The sequence below is a fragment of the Leptonychotes weddellii genome, chromosome 6 (genome assembly GCF_054177405.1).
Source record: "Leptonychotes weddellii isolate Sample4059 chromosome 6, ASM5417740v2, whole genome shotgun sequence".
Classification (NCBI taxonomy): domain Eukaryota; kingdom Metazoa; phylum Chordata; class Mammalia; order Carnivora; family Phocidae; genus Leptonychotes; species Leptonychotes weddellii.
In genome coordinates this window covers 67,481,765-67,499,650 of record NC_138374.1, presented here as the reverse complement: position 1 = coordinate 67,499,650, position 17,886 = coordinate 67,481,765, and the positions used below count along the sequence as shown (strand labels likewise).

The 17,886-nt window shown below is 37.7% G+C and overlaps 1 protein-coding gene across 1 annotated transcript in view; it reads right to left on the bottom strand.

Annotated features, from left to right (window-relative positions):
* Positions 1-17,886, bottom strand: part of RYR2 (ryanodine receptor 2) — a 652,366-nt gene that overhangs the window by 109,697 nt on the left and 524,783 nt on the right. Inside the window, exons 67-71 of the mRNA XM_081824340.1 lie at positions 13,250-13,380; positions 9,895-10,215; positions 8,011-8,251; positions 7,298-7,385; positions 4,946-5,038 (exon numbers count right to left, since the gene is read on the bottom strand). Of these exons, the coding sequence (XP_081680466.1) occupies positions 4,946-5,038; positions 7,298-7,385; positions 8,011-8,251; positions 9,895-10,215; positions 13,250-13,380 (874 nt within the window). The remainder of the gene's footprint in view (positions 1-4,945; positions 5,039-7,297; positions 7,386-8,010; positions 8,252-9,894; positions 10,216-13,249; positions 13,381-17,886) is intronic.

Genomic DNA, 17,886 nt, shown 5'->3' with positions numbered 1-17,886 from the left:
GAGAGGAAAGTAGGATAAACTGACCTCTGTCATCAATCAGTCTCTCTCTGTCTCTCTCTCGCTCTCACACACACAAAAATAGCTCTAACAATCTCACCTAAAATAATCTAAAATTTAATAGAGATCAGGAAAAAAGGGAAGCATTTCTAATACTCCTACACTGAAATAGCCTACCAAAGCAAAACAAAACACAGATATTTATTAATGGTTTTAAAAAATATTTTAGACATATTAATCATAAAAGTGAGCCTAACGATCAAAAAGACAAGAGATAATAAATACTGGCGATGATGTGGGGGAAAGGGAGCCCTTGTGCACTGTTGGTGGGAATGCAAATGGGTGCAGGCACTATGGGAAACAGTAGGAAGTTTCCTCAAAAAATTAAAAATAGGAAGATATGATCCAGCAATTACACTGCCAGATATTCACCCAAAGGGAATGAAAACAGGGTCTCAAAGAGATATCTGCACTCTCCTGTTCACTGCAGCATTATTCACAATAGCCAAGATCTGGAAACAACCTATGAGTTTGTGCATGGATATATACACAGAGTGGGGTGTTATTCAACTACGAGAAAGAAAGAAATCCTGCCACTGCAACAACATGGGTGAATCCTGAGGGCATTGTGCTAAATGAATAAGTTAGACAGAGAAAGACAAATACCATATGATATCACATATATGTGGAATCTAAAAAAGCCAAACTGAGGAAAACAGAGAGCAGAGTGGTGGTTCCCAGGGGCTGGGAAGTTAGGGAGCGGGGCAGGGAATGGGGAGATGCTGATCAAAAGGTACACACCTCCAGTTATAAGATAAATAAGTTCTGGGGATCTAAGGTACAGCAGAGTGATTACAGTTAATGATCCTATGTTATCTACTTGAAAGTTGTCAAGAGATTAGATCTTAAGTGTCCTCACCACAAAAAAACATGGTAATTATTTGACATGATGTGGGTATTAACTAATGCTATGCTGATAATCAAGTCGCAATACAGAGGTGTATCAAATCAATATGCTGTTGATTTGTTCACCTTACATTACATAATATTATATGTTAGTTGTATTTTAATAAAGCTGGGGAAAATAGTGACTTTTAAACAACTAAGGCCAATTGCTACATTTCAACAGGAACTGAAATCTTAAAACAAAATAGGATATAATTCTTTTTTTTTTTTTAAGATTTTATTTATTTGTCAGAGAGAGACACAGCGAGAGAGGGAACACAAGCAGAGGGAGTGGGAGAGGGAGAAGCAGGCTCCCCGCAGAGCAGGGAGCCCAATGCGGGGCTCGATCCCAGGACCCTGGGATCATGACCTGAGCCGAAGGCAGATGCTTAACGACTGAGCCACCCAGGCACCCCGAAAATAGGATATAATTCTATAATGCAATAGGCAAAACCCACTATTTTTTTTCTCACATCGACAAACAGAATTTGTAACAGATGCTACCTGTATATGTTTTTAAAACAAGTTATGAAATTAACAACTTCAACAATGCTAGCCATATAATGATGCAACATTATATATTTTGCACCAATTCAACATTCAATAGTGTTTACTATTCAACAATAGTAAAGTAAGACACACACAAATGCCCAGGTTAAGGACCAAATTTCAAACTCTTTAAATTCAAATTTTCATTTGATTTATCCATACTAATTAAGTAGCCGTGATGCACCAAGCGCTGCATTGAGCTTTAGAGTTACCAAGTCAATAAAACATGTTCCCTGCCTTTGTAGAATGCTTGGTCTAAAAGAAGTCACAGTGGGGTTGCACACAAAGGGCCCAGGGCCCTGCTGGAAGGAAGGGCTCAGAGATAGAGCAGGGGACAGGAGGGAATGGCTTCCTTGGAGGGAGGGCACTCACCACCCTACATGTTAACAACCGGGGGAAGTACACTAATAGCCCTTTGCAGTAGTCAGCAGCACCATTCCCCACACTTCGGACAAAGACACAGCTGGGCTGCCACACCCCACATGCGTGGTCACCCTCTCTGAAGAGCATTATGGCCAATTTCAAATGCACTGGCCTCTCTCTGCCTTATGGGCTATGTACATATTAAGTCAAAATGAGGTTCCCAATCCCAGATTACCATATTCCGAATTGGTCTGCTGGCTTCAGCTGTCTATGTCCATCTTTTACCTAGAGTCATCTATTTTCTATCTTATCAAGTCCCTGCTTGGATGCCTGGCTGAAGACTGATACATGACAATTTGTTCCGTGGTTTACGTTTGGGTCTGAATCTCCATTCAAAAGAGTTCCTTTTTTCTTCTGGTCCCTGGGGGATGGATCTATCGGTCATGGTGATGTCTCGGGCAGACAGTTTGAGGCTTTGTCAGAGGAATCCCCGAAGCCTTCTGCATCATTCTGTTCTCAGCATCGCATGGGGGGAAACACCTCCCTGTCCATTTCAGCTTCAGATGTCAGACCTATGGCTGCCCTCCTGTTATCCATTCTTGGCACTAGATCTGAACAAGACAGACTTTTGGGAAAGATGTTACTCATCCCCTACTACATCCCACTTCTGGGTCCTTCATGCCATCTGGGCTTAGCAAAGCACCTCAACGGCACTGATGAAAGTATAGTTATGATGCTACTTTGGTCAACACAGTTACTCTCAAATCTGTCCAAATGCTGAAACACAAGGACATCATGATTCCTTTGGTGAAACAATACAGCATATTAGTGAATTGGACTCCATTATTTAAACTAGAAACATTACTTCTAGGAAAAAAGTTCATGGTACTTATGCGATATAAAATTTCAAGCACATGTGCAAACAAAATCAACAACAAATCTTAAAAACAAGGAAGGAAAGCATGATCACTGATTTCTAAAAACTTCGTCAAGGGCACCTGGGTGTCTCAGTTGGTACAGAGTCTGTCTTCAACTCAGGTCATGATCTCAGGGGCCTGGGATTGAGCCCCAAGGTGGGCTCCCTGCTCAGCGGGAAGTCTGTTTCTCCCTCTCCCTCTCGCCCTGCTCATGTTCTCTCTCTCTCTCTCTCAAATGAATAAAATCTTAAAATAAATAAATAAATAAAGTACTTTGTCAATGTTGCTGTTATTTGCTATGTATCCTGTCTCAGAGTGTCAGCAGTTGTATGGTAAAGAGATGGAAAAGTTTGAGAAAATTTAGTGCGTGTGGAGGCGGGGATGGGGGGGCAGATATTAAGATGCTTCAATCCATTACTTTGCATTTTCTCCCTGCAAATAGGAGTAAATGTTACTCTGAGTCAATCTGTACAGATGCCCCCGGTCTGGCTTCCAGGATGCACAGTGGACTATAATGAGGAAAAAGAGGGAAGAGGATGTCTGTAAGAACAGGCAGACCTCTGCTTTAAAGACTTCTCATTTATCGTTGAGTTTCATGATAGACCAGAACCACCATCATCGACCCAAAGGAAACACTGACCCCCTTTTGCCCTCTCTCTATGCCTTTGATAACAGGGTCCTAAGTTGACAACATGCTGTCAAAGCAGAAATATTCACTAACAGTTTTCAGTTCAAAACATCCATGAGACATGCACAGCATCTCAGGACAGCAACAGCTCACTCTTCAGGCTTATCGGCAGCCCAGAGGACAGCAAAGTTCTCATCTTTTATGTGTGTTTCCAGAGCACAGGCACATAAATAGTCTCTCAGTTGGACAGATGTTCTAGGTATGCAAACCTTCAGTGAGGCTTAGCTTTTAGTTCATGTGTAATAGTGTCAAATACATGGCATTTAAAACTCTAAAAAAGAACAGGAGCATTGAGTGATGCGAGTCAACTATCCTCATGGCCACCAAAGAAACAGGTGACAGGTACCAGTCATTCTTGGGTCATGCAGTAGGTGTCCCTCCCTCTGAAACTCTCTTCCATCATTGACACAGAGGGTAGAGACTGATTTCCTTGGCCACACTCACACTATTCTGCATCTTTGGCCATTTGGCAGCATACTTTCTGTGTTCCCCATGTAATATATTCATTTTCTTATTTAGTGGTAATTTGAACAATAAAGGCATGAATTTTAAAGTGTTTTGAAAGTTCCTCCCCTCCCCAACATGAGTGACAGAGAAAACAAAAATCTAGAGCCATACATCCCATCTCCTATGTGAGAACCTGGAGTTCATACATGTGGTTCTTAAACAGTGCAGCTAATTATTTTGATGTTTACATACTTGGCACATGTAAATGCACATATATTTAATCTTGATAAATTGGCGGTGTTGACTAATTATATGTATATTACACTGACTGGCAATTGTGTGTGTGTGTGTGTGTGTGTGTGTAAAGTATGCCTTTTTACTCTGATTCTTTGACATCTTGGGGTCTTGCTGATCTTTGACTGTCCCTCCTAATACTGATCATTTCCTACAGATAATAAATTACTTTCCTGCAAGCATGCTTTTCATATACAAACCAACCAACCCAGACTCTCATATTCCCCAATTACGTCTTTTCCTGGGTCTCGATCCACCTGCCTTAATCGCCCCAGGGCTAGGTACCAGACAACTAGGGATGCTCCCTAAACCCCAGAGTCCATTGAAATTACTCGAACTGGTCAATCCTAAACCTGCTTACCCTGCTTTGCCTGCCCCTTCCCACAAAAACCTCAATGAAGTTTCCTGCCCACCTCTTCCCCCTTGTTCCCTCTGCCACAAGACTGACAATAATGCTTTGCCACATGCCCCCACCATATGCCATGCCTTCAGTTTCTAGGGAACTGCGAGTAAAACCTTCTTCCTTCATGGAAGTCATTTCTGTGTCTGTGTGTCTTACCGTACCTACTTAAAACAAATCCTGCATACCCTTAAAACCTTGTGTATGCGTGTATGCATTTAATCAGTAAGCATTACAAAATCTCTAAAATCTCAGTTGTACACCTTCCAAAATATGTAGAAAAAATCAACAATGAAAGTTACATTCAAAAATTTTCTAGAACTGGGCAACAGATTATAGTAATACCTTTGACATCTTTGACTTGGTGTCAGTGATAAGGAAAGACATATTGTTGATTTCATTCTGTACCACGAAGTTCTGCTCTTCCCTCTTGAAATTCTGAGAATTTGCAAAGAAAATTTCAGTTAAAATATAACTGATATATAACATGGATAAGAAGCCCATGTAATTAGAGGTTACACAGGACCCAAAAGTTTATACAAAGATAAGTAGTAACTTGATATATAAGACTTACCAAGAAAGGGGAGCAAATATTTTTTTTAAATATCCAATGAGGGTGCTTGGCTTGGGGCAACAATTCTGGGAACTAGATATAAATATGTATGCTTCAAAGGTGGGAAAACTAAGATCCAGAATATGTAAATACAAATGTCACACATCTACCAAAGGGTGGAGTGAGTATTCAAATCCCAATTTAGCTGGTGAAAGGCATATACTGCTTCTTGGGAGAAAAACAGGGCACACACATCTATGATGTAACTTTCCAGTCTGTCAGATATTTTATCTACTTTCTCATAACATTATTTTATTCACTTTTAACTCAGGAACATAAGAACACAGGCAAAGCCAAGTGTTTGAGCAGTGATAGTAAAGAAGGCAAACAAAATAAAAGCAAGATCATCAGAGTTTTAAAAGAGAAGTTAATGATCTAAGCATATGCCTTCCTCTTTCGGATGAGCAAAACCCAAATAAAATGATTTCCTAGTAAGGATCCAAATATGTTAATAACTGATGAGTAATAAAAGGTTTTGTGTGAAGGACAATGAAAGGACTAAGCTTTGACTTTCATTCAGCTCACACTAACATTCTGATCTTACCATTTATAATAATATGGTTGCTCATAGAGTTTCACCTTTAAATATCTGGGGAAGAATATATAGGACACATACTAACAGATTTGGGTTTTAAATATACCCATGAGATTCAAAAGTACATATTCAGATTTTTTTCTTACTCCTGAAATTATCATTAGACATTCATCTAAAAATCTACTGACTGTGATAAATACTCCAAATACTTGTTCCAAAATTTTGACTTGCATATATATTTGAAGAAGCTTTTTTGGTATTTTGGTGACTGACGAAGTTGAAGATTCTCAGTCCTTCAAGGAAAAATATGCAGTTTTTACTTTTCTCGATTTACTCCTGGGCTCTGGATTTCAAATATTCCTTCAGAAGCACCCTGAATGATCTAATGCACCCTTTTCAACATGAGTTACACAGGCTCAGAAATCATTTGCTTTTATCTAGAGGAACATAAAGGATCTAAAAAAATTTTAGATATCATAGAAAATGAAAGTCAATGTGAAGATATAAGTGCATATATTAAAAAAAACATTATTCCACCTATTATTTCAGGGTAATTGTATTTTATATACATTTTGGTATCAAGTTTGACAGACTCCTCAGAAGTAGGCAATAAATAATATTTATTACCCTAAACATTAGGTAGGAAAATTTTATTTTTTTAAAAATATGACGTTTCTAAAATAAAAGAATTTGTATAACCATCTGATAAAATAAATTGGGAAGTCACCTCAAATAATGAAGCTGAGGTTGAGGTTTTATTTTTATTTTCTTGGAGTCTCCCATTTGCTAAGTGCCATCAAGAATTATAACTGACACAAAAATTCTAAGCTTTTGAAATAATTTGGGGCAACAATAAATGCTTACTTACCCATAGTTGCTAGTTATTGGAAATAATTATAGAATACTATATCAAGTTCTTATTATTAAAATCCTTTCCCAATTTAAAAATACAGAGTTCTACTTGTGACATACAAAATAGTGAAAATTCACTAAAGATGTACTTAAAAGTTCTATCAACAGAATTCCTAGAAGGAGCTATATTTTATTCTAATGTGAGCAAAACTAAACTCCTGTAGAAACAAAGGTGTGTGCTGCTGGAGCAAATTTAAAGAAGTAGTACCTTTACAAGTAAACAAGTGTTATCTTCTGCTTGAAAAACAAGTCTATCTCAGCATTTCTCAAACTAGTCATGAGGGCCCCCCGGGGGGCTTAGCAAAACCTCTATACAGAGGGAAGCCTGTAGGATAAAAGGCCACATCTCTATGTCCATGTTATCCTAAAATTTAGGGGCAAATAGAAAAAACCCCACCATTTATGGAGTGCAACTAAAAACCCCTGTGATTTTTCCCAAACTCAAAAGGTTTAACATTGCCCCAAACTACCTAAGGGAATCTGTTCTCTCTCCACACCAGTTAAGGGATACCTAGGAAGCAAGCTCGAGAAACATTATCAAAGGTTATTTACTAAGGGGACTGGAAAATTGGTTAAAAAACCTGAAAGCCCTTAACCTAAACCAAACAGGAAGCCCTGTCGATATTTTCCTACTTACATGGGATTTCGACCAGTAGATAAACACTTCGGCCACCATGCGGAAAAGGTCCTCTGCTTCCGCGTTAGGCTCTTTTAGCCACTTTGCCCTAGATCACATAATAAATGAAGTGGTTTCTTAGTTATTCCTTTGAGTTCATTTTTTTGTTTTTTAAATCACCCACTCAATGGTAAATTTGAAACCAAGTCAACTAAGGGCGAGCCTGTGCCCACAGAGCTCACAAAGTGGCTTCAGAGTCCATTTGTTTAACATTTAAAACAGTTTAAACATTGGGGGCTCCTGGGTGGCTCAGTTGGTTAAGCGACTGCCTTCGGCTCAGGTCATGATCCTGGAGTCCCTAGATCGAGTCCCGCATCGGGCTCCCTGCTCAGCAGGGAGCCTGCTTCTCCCTCTGACCCTCCCCCCTCATGTGCTCTCTCTCTCTCTCATTCTGTCTCAAATAAACAGGTGAAATCTTTAAAAAAAAAAACAGTTTGAACATTGTAACTGTCAAACTGCTAACTTTAACCTGCAAAAGGCAGCCTGCTCCAGAATATGATTTCCCATTGTAATTCTGAGATGCTTGGTGAAAATGACCCTGTCTATAAACATTTGGTTATGTCACAATCATGGACAAGCTCATCACGGAGTCAATGAAGAAATTCCCCTGGGACATATGAACCCAGCAAGGACATGATTGAATCAGAGAAATTCATTGCTTTTGAACACTGTACCTGTTGTAGTCCACAAATCTAATCAAGAGTGGGTAGAAGGCATAGAGATCTCTGGCCAGTGTGGTGAACTCATCCAGAATGAGAAGTTCCGCCTCAGACATATCCCCCCTGGCCTCGGCCTTCAGATGGTCCTCCTCAGACACCACCATCGCTGCTTTTTTCTTGAGTTTCTCCATTAATGGCAAGAAATGAGTTTTCAGGAGCTGAGGTTTCACTTTATTTATAATGGGCTGGGAGAAAACTGTTTGAAGACAGACATTAATATTCTGCCCTGCATCAACATTCGTTAAAATGAAGATAGATTATAATTACAATTGTAATTGCATGATTTACGCACTCCCCCGCCACCCCGCCCCAGCACGTGGCTTCTTTCAGGATTCAGCCCATGCCTCAACCATTTTTCCAGTCCTGAACCTAATTGCACAGTTGCTGTTCAAAAATGATTACTGAATTGAATTTGATGTGCTTTCTTGTTTTTTGTTTTTAATTGGCAGCTAATTTGGAATAGGAAAAAAAAAATAGGAATGAAACACGTTCATTCACTTCAGAAATCAATTATTCTCACAAAAAGAAGAAAAAAATCCCCAAATGGAAAAGGTTCCTCTGGCCTTTTCTTTACAAGGAATATGCGCCACTGAATAATTATGAGAGTATATCCAGTTGTATTACTTCTGCTTCCCCATCCTTGTCCCAATGGGAGACTTACATTGCATGGGAAACTGTTGCTTTCATTTACTAATAATAAATGTATAAAAGAGAAAACACCCTACCCAAATTAGTAAGACATCAGTGTATTACTTTGGAGTTTAAGTAAATGAATAATTTTCTTTCTGTCTTTTTCTTTCTGAATTTAATTCTTTAAAAACCCTTTTTTTAAATTTTATTATGTGAATCACCATTAGTTTTTGATGTAGTGTTCCATGATTCATTGTTTGCATATAACACCCAGTGCTCCATGCAGTATGTGCCCTCCTTAATACCCATCACCAGGCTAACCCATCCCCCACCCCCCTCCCCTCTAGAACCCTCAGTTTGTTTCTCAGAGTCCATAGTCTCTCATGGTTCGTCTCCCTTCTTTTCATCCTTGAAATTGCTTCCTGGGGTGCCTGGGTGGCTCAGTCGGTGAAGCGTCTGCCTTTGGCTCAGGTCGTGATCTCGGGGTCCTGGAATGGAGCCCCTGTTGGGCTCCCTGCTCGAAGCAGAGTCTGCTTCTCCCTCTCCCCACTTGTGCTCTCTCTCTCAAATAATAAATAAAATCTTTAAAAAAAAATAAAATCTTTAAAAAAAATAAAAAGAAATGACCTCCCATTATCCAATGTAAATAGTGCAATGATAAACAAATGTAAATTTTTGACTGCATGCTTTGATTTTCTTCCCCCACTCCTAAAAAGATGAATTGTTAAAAGGGGGTTGTTTCAAAATCCAGTTTTATTTTTCTGTCTACAGAATCATTAGTTTTCATCCGGCATTTACTGATTACTCTTACAGAGACTGTTCAATCAGGAAAATGTTTGCTTGCTTAAAAGTTGTAATAACAACAACCAAAAGTTGTAACGATATGGCAAGTTACCTGATGCCTGATTAAATCTACATTTTTTTAAAGAACAGCATGACAGAAATAATAATATTTTTAGTATTTTTGACAACAGAAGAAAATATTGATAAAGACTAACATAGGAAAGTTCTAGTCTTCTGTATTTCATTTTTTTAAAGTTTGTTTATTTAGGTAATCTCTACACCCAACGTGGGGCTCAAACTCATGACCCCAAGATCAAGAGGTGCATGTTCTACTGAACGAGCCAGCCAGGCGCCCCTAGTCTTCTGATTTCAAATCCTTTTGGAAATAAAATAAATTCAAGTAGCACATTCCTTTCCAATTCTTACCTGCTAACCTCTTCATCCAGGCGCCCTCATCAATTCCCAAGTTATTATATATGATTTTCAATATATTCCCCAGGAGTGTGTTCATGTGCTCGGAGTTCAGTGCTGTGCAGCACATTTCAGCCCTTTCCGGATTGTTTTCAGGTCCATGCTCCCACCAGCGGGACATGTAGCTGCAAAGCATGGGCAGTATGACTTCCATCACATGTGGTATTTGTGTGTAGCGAATGCCAGACTCGGCTAATTCCACAATTTCTTCCATGAGTTTCTCCAAAGACGGTATATTTGGGCAAACATCTTCCACATTAGTTGGCAAATTGAGAGCTAAAGAAACACACATAAAAAATGAACTGTGTTCAGTGAAAGAGCGGACTGACAGTAACAGCCAGATTTCTAGAAGGCACAAGCAACCACTTCATGCTGGGCTTCAAAACCCAGCAAGACCAGGCATGCCTTCGACTGGCTCCTCTCTCTTTACTCACGGCAGCTATCAAATTTTCTCTCGTTTTCCCAAGTTCCTATCCTACCACCACTCCCTTAAGATCACAGAACGACCATTTCTTCTACTTCAGCGAAAACCAGAATATCCAGTGTCTCTGCCTACAAGCCTTCTGTAGGGTCCATCCTCCCACGTCTGTTCCCCATTTTCAGCGCAAGGAGCTCTGAGGTCCCTGTTCATGGCTGGGCCTGTGTTCTCAAGGTGGAGCCTGCCCCACTGCAGGAGCCTTGCTCGGCCTCTTGAGCCCCTTGTTCTGTAGCATCTCCTCCCCGGTAGCCTGTAGCTATGCTTCCAATCTCCCCTGGATTAATTAGCTTTCCAGAAATGAAGGCCTCCGCCTACCACACTTGATGATTTCCCTGTTTCACACTTACTGAAACCCTTACCCCACTAACTGATATAGGGGCTTTCCCATCACTGATGGAATTCCCTTTTCCTTAACTTCAATGCATTTGGTCTTCCTGACTCCCTCCTGAATTCTGTCAGGCTCCTTTCCTGGCTGTTTGCTCCTTGATGAACTTATAAATGTTGTGGGTTTTTTTAGGGATTTACCCTGAATTCTCCTTTCTTTTTCCCTTCTATGTTCGCCTGGGTAATTGTGGCCATTCCTATGGGCTTCTGCTATAAGCTAATAACTCTCAGAGCCAGATTTCTTGAAACTTTTGCGTGTAATACTGAATGTCTCAAAAGCAACTTAAAACACAACGGATCTAAATTTAAACTCGACCTTTCCTCTCCCACCCACCCCATGAACATGTCTTGGCACAGACAACATTATCCAGTCTCTCGAACTAGAAACGGAGAAGAAATTTCCAGGCTGTAATGCCCCCGTGTTTCCCACACAACAGGATGGGAACTCCAGGATCTCTCACAACCATGATATCCTCCATCCAAGGGGCCTTCCTCAATCTCCTCTCTCCTGAATTACCACAACCATTCTCTGAACTGGTGACTCACATCCATTCATCTTCCCAATTTCTGTCATGATGGATTTCTACAATGCTGACCTACTCATGTTTCTCCTCTTCTTAAAGCCAATGGAAGGATCCTGTTTGTGTTGGTATGGTGTCCAACTCCTTCCCTGACACAGAAAGCCTACTTTACTTGGTTTTCCATCCTTTCCTCCTCTCTGAACTTTAACCCCCTCAAGGGCTTGAAGTTTCTCCAGATGTACCACAGTTTCAGTGTTCCTAATTTCAAGATTCCTCTTGAATCAAATCAGTGAAGTCTTTCCTGGGGTCCTTAGCTAAAACTGCATTTTGGTGTCCTTCGTGTTCTTTATTCTGAATTCTATCACGTATGTCTCTCAGCCTCTCCTACTGCAGCTAAGAATTCCCTGAGAGAAAGAATCCAGTCTTGCTCATTCTTGTGTCAAATCTCCCCCATCCACCCTAGTATACATCATAATTACTTGTCCAATGACTAAAACATGAATGAAAACAAATCATTCACTGCAATTCCTTTACTTTGTTATGCAAAGGATGTGTTATAGAAACAAAAGCAGGTGAATTATCTGCCCTGTGCATTTTCTTATCTGTAATGAATAACAAATCTGCCTCATTCTGGACTCATAGCAAAAGTATTCATCAATCAAAAATCCTAAATAAGACAACTTAATAAGGCGGGTTTACAAAGACGATTAATAGCTCGAACTCAACCACATTTTACTATTTATAAATATATTGTGGAATTTATGCAGAGAAATATTGCTAAATCACATTCAACGTATTTTTCTTTAACTTCCTGTTATATGAAATTAGAATTATAAAATAGGCAAATTAAATAATGATTACTCAGGTTTTTAAAAGATTCCTTACTTGGTAAAAGGCATTATAAAATCAGTATAACCAGCAGCTCCCCTAAAAACATGAGTTAGTTACAGAGAAATAATCTCATTAACAGAGAGGTATACATTTGTGAACAGCAAACAGTTCTTGCCCAAGTTTTGAGAACTCTTTAGGGCTACTGGAGAGCAAATAAAATACATTGTACTGTATCAGACTTTGAGGAATTCAAACAAAAGAGTGATACTAGAGGACATCTGTGTACATTCAGGCCTTGAGAACTCTGGTTTGCTTTAAATGGCTCGTTAGAGAAATAACTTCTTTCTGCTATATTAACTATTTCTTATCCAAGTCAATTCAATCCTAGTAAATAATTCTAATAGGTTCTTATAGACTAATCCTTGAAATCATCACCAATGGCTCTAAGAGCTTTTTAACTGGGAGAGGGGAAAAAATGAGCCTACCTACTCAGCCGACCTACTAAGCAACATGAGGTATACTATATTTATAGATGCCTAGTATACATACAGACATAAAAATCTTAAACATATGCATGATAAGGTCAGGTTCAAATTTAAGTCACTGTGTCTCAGATTTATAAGTTTTCTAAATGTTAATAATCGGACTACACTACTAGAAAAAATCATATGGAATAAAACTGTCCCAATAAGATGGATGTATCTGGTGAACAAAAGAACCCAAAGGGTACAAATCCATAAATGTAACAAATAAGAACACCACACACTTGCTGACTACCTATAGAAGAAAACTGAATCAGAAATCAGATTGACCTACTTTTTTCCATTTCTGCCCATTATTTTGTCTTATTCTTAACAGTGTTAATTTGTCTGTGATTCATTAACTTAGAAGAAATTAAACAAATTTTCTTTTACAGACCCTAAGGGAATAGTATGTAACATTCCAAAAAGATCCAAATAATAACATTTAAGAACCAATATCATTGGAGATAACAAATTGAAATGGTCCATTAAAAAAAAATCACTGTAGGAAAATACAATGAATGTCATTAAGTTTCAACTTCATATCTCAAATACTGAACATGCTTCTGTGTTACCTGCTCTTTCTCTTGAGGACTTAGTATTGTAGATAGAGTAAATGTTATGTTTGTCAAGATGAGTTTCCAAAAATGCTACAGGAAAGGCACCAGCAAAAGCCGCAAGACATTCTCCTAATGCAGAACGTTGCCTACAAGTGGAAAATATTTATGTTTTTTATGTCTTCCAAGTAAATGGCTGAAGAAGTTACACTACAATTGACCAGTTTAACCCACAAGAGGTATAATACTAGTGCTACTAATAAAATTAACTCCAAAATCCAATTTCTATATCGCAAAACATCACATGCTTTCAATAGCAAAGTCCCCGCCAATAAAAAAAAAAAAAAAAGCAAAATTATCTGTTAAAAAGAAGACCAAAATCAAAGAAAAACCCTGTCAAATCCCCCCCCCACACACACGTTTGGACACTTCTTTTGCTTTGCTTTCTTTCTTTACATCTTCCTTTTTTATTTTTATTTTTATTTTTTTTTTTAGATTTTATTTATTTATTTGCGAGAGAGAGAATGAGAGACAGAGAGCCTGAGAGGGAGGAGGGTCAGAGGGAGAAGCAGACTCCCTGCCGAGCAGGGAGCCCGATGCGGGACTCGATCCCAGGACTCCAGGATCATGACCTGAGCCGAAGGCAGTCGCTTAACCAACTGAGCCACCCAGCTGCCCTACATCTTCCTTTTTTAAACATAGTGACCTGATGAAGAATTCTTGCTAGGTGAATAAATGCATTGATAAACATTTAAAAAATAAAGTACTGACACCAATAGACTAACACAATTTACTATATAGAAGTAATTTCTGGGTAGCTAAGAAATATTAAGATATAATAAATGCCAAAAACTATTAATAACACTCAAAAATGATTTATCATTTTTAAGGGAAGGAAGAAGCTTAAGGAATCATTCTCTGATCAGCTGATTCAGGGCAGGGTATGACCCAAAGCTCCCCCTGCACTGACAAAAATTCTCTCTCGCCCTCAGTTACCTATGGCATCCAAGGATTCACTGGCACATTATTAAATGTAGAACAATATGAGAGTTATTTCAGCATATTATGACCTCCTTAAATTATTGTATACAAATGTTTTATTTTCAAAGTCAACAAAATGTATCTAAGAAAAGATTACATAATTCAGTTAGGTAGTTCTAAATTTCTAACTGAAAAATATGATTACTTAAAATTAACAATGCCTCATTTTCTAATATTTTAATTAAAAATGATTAGACATTTAGTCAGCTAGGAGAAAATATCCCTTCATAGAATGACATTCAATAACACAGAGTTTAATTCAAACATTAGCATTTCATTGTTAAAAATAATTTAGGATATCAAGAAATTACAAAGGGTACAGGCTTTGATTCAGATTGACCTGAGTCCCAAACTTATTCCTAATATTTGTGTCACTACAGGAAAATTACTCACTCTTTATATGTTTTGCTTTCCTCATCTAAAAATAGGGATGCAGAATTGCAAAAATTCTGGCACATATAATGAGTTCAATAAATGTTTGAAAATAATGGGAATATATTTATTCAAGAATTTAATAGCCTAAAATGTTTCCTGTATGACCCCAAAGTAATTTATTTCCTTACATCTGACTAGATAAGTCCTTTTATTTCATTAATAATTCATGTGACCTATTTAATAATTTGCTTCAAATTTTCAATTCAATTAGTAATTCCCAGACCAACTCTGATCATTTGTGTTGGTATTCTGGAAATAGCAATTTTTTTAGATGAGTCTCATTAAAATATCTGCATTTTTCTTTTTTTAAAAGATTTTATTTATTTATTGAGAGAGAGAGAAAGAAAGAGAGAGTGCGAGAGCACAATTTGGGGGAGAGGTAGAGGGAGAGAGAGAATCTCAAGCAGACTCTGCTGAGCACAAAGCCCTTCTCGGGCCCTGAGATCATGACCTGAGCTGAAAATCAAGAGCCAGATGCTTAACTGACTGAGCCACCCAGGAGCCCCAATATCTACATTTTTCTCAGTTATGGTGTCACTTTTTCATTTTTTTCAAAATATCTTTTACTCATCTTTTGATTTTCATTTTTATAATCTCCCCAAATGACTTTATAATTGCAAACAATTAGAACCTAACAAAAGGATCCCAAATTTTATCAAAAAAAAAAGACAAACCACAAAACCCAGAGGTAAGAAAAGAAACAGCAACAGTACTGCTAAGGTAATGAGAGAGTTTGGACTGCCAGATTCTAAATGTATTACAAACTACTAACAATTCAGGCTACATGGTAATGATCTAATCATTTAAAAAATCAAATAACAGAACAGAATAGAGATTCTAGAAATATGATCTAGTAAATACATTACCTCAGAATATGATGAAGCTTTTATTTTAAATCAGCAGATAAAAGAAATATTTGATAAATCACTACTTGGGGAGGGAGTTAGGGGGACAAGTGAAATAGGTAATGAGGATTAAGAGGCACAAACTTCTAGATATAAAATAAGTCACAGAGGGGCACCTGGGTGGCTTGGTCAGTTAAGCATCCAACTCTTAATTTTGGCTCAGGTCATGATCTCAGGATTGTGGGATTGAGCCCCAGGTAGGGATTCACGCTCAGTGGGGAGTCTGCTTGAGGATTCTCTCCCTCTGCCCCTAACTGCCCCCAACTCATTGCACTCACTCTCTCTAAAATAAATAAATCTTTAAAAAGAATAAAATAAAATATGTCACAGAGATGAAAAGTGCAGCATATGGAATACAGTCAATAATACTACAATAATGCTGCATGGTGATATGTGTAACTACATTTATGGCAGCGAACACAGAGTAATGTATAGAAAAGCCCAATCACTATGCTGTACACCTGAAACTAATGTGACATGGTATGCCAACTACATTTCAATTAAAAATCATTACTTTCCATGTGGTGGATGATTTTAAACATTTAATATGAATTCTACGTAACACTAAAGAGAAATATGAAATTCAGATTCATTTCTAGTAAGTTCCCTTCTTACTCCAGAGAGGATCACTTCACTTCACTCTCCTTGAACTTCTTACATTTCCTTTCTCAACCATCACTTGGCTGAGGCACACCTCATAGAGAAAACGGAAGCCATCCGACACAGACTGATCTATACCTGATTTATCTACTACCTGCTTTCTGTTGAATGGAGGAAAGTTCTGAGCTTAAAAAATCATGTTCTCAAACATACAGTCTTGAATACCCCATGTCATTCTCTTTATTGTGTGCTTATTCACACACAATAACCTGGCAGTATTACATTTTCCACTTTATTTGTTGTGGGTTTTTTTTTTTTTTCTTTTTCCCCATTAGGTATAAGCTCTTTGAGAATAGGCATCCATCTTGCTTACTGCTGTATCACAGAACCTGGCATTTATATTTATTGAATGAGCAATGGATTAAAAAGCTAAATTTGAACTGAAAGAATGAAAAACCTAAGAGAATAAATATTTGAATTTCTAGCTGTTATGAGTACGGTATAACCTGTCTAAAAATATTAAATTAAGGGGGAATAAAAACCCATGAAATAATTGACAGGTCAAATAAAAATCAAAATTCCCATGTCACAAAACATTATCTGTACATAGATTTATACATAATCACTACAAAGTTATGAAAATGCTAAAAGTCACAAAGATGGTAGAAATAATAGGCAAGAGGGTAATAGTTTTAATAAAATTCATTAATCACCAACACATTAAGAGAAAAATGTACAACAGATATAAAAGGCAATTCAAAAAATAAAGAAATAAAATGGCAAAGAAAACACACACAAAAAAAATGGCTAGGAACCAGGAACTAGGGAAATGCATTTGAAAAGAAAAATGGAATCCCATTTTTAACTACTATATTTTTAAATAGAAAAAAGAATAATAATCAGAAATGAGGAAAATGTGAGGAAATAAGGATCCTCTTGTAAAACTTGACAATGTCAACTGAAACAACTTTCTGAAAAGACAGTGAGATGTGTATCATAATATATATATATTATATATACATATAAAGAGACATAATATATGTCTCTTTAACCTACATTTCTAAATTCTAAGAATACAGCTAAAATAAATAAAAATAAATATATGCAGAAAACTGTGAACATAGATTTAGCATTTACGGAAATGAAAAAACAGCCTACAAACAAAAAATAAAGTAACATTTCTATAAATTACAAAACTTCCTTAGTATAAAATATTTTGAAGCCATAAAACTCATATGAAAATAGAGATTAACTGAAAATGTAGATAAGGGGTGCCTGGGTGGCGCAGTCAGTTAAGTGTCCAACTCTTGATTTCAGCTCAGGTCACTATCTCAGGTTCATGGGATTAAGCCCTGCATCAGGCTCCACACTCAGCATGGAATCTGCTTAAGATTCTCTCCCCTTCTCCCTATGCCTCTCCCCCCGCCCCTCAAGCGCTCTTTCTCTCCAAAATAAATAAATCTATCCAAAAAAAAAAAAAATGCAGGTAAAAAACATGCAGCGTGAATCCAATTATCCTTTTACATTGATTTACTGTCCTATCTCTATCCACTTGCCACCCTATTTTAATTATTGATACTTTATAAGTTTTAATATTTGGTAGGCCAATGAGTATCCTTCCATTACTTTTTTCATCTCAAAATTTTATTGGCTAGTCTCATGAGTTATTCTTTC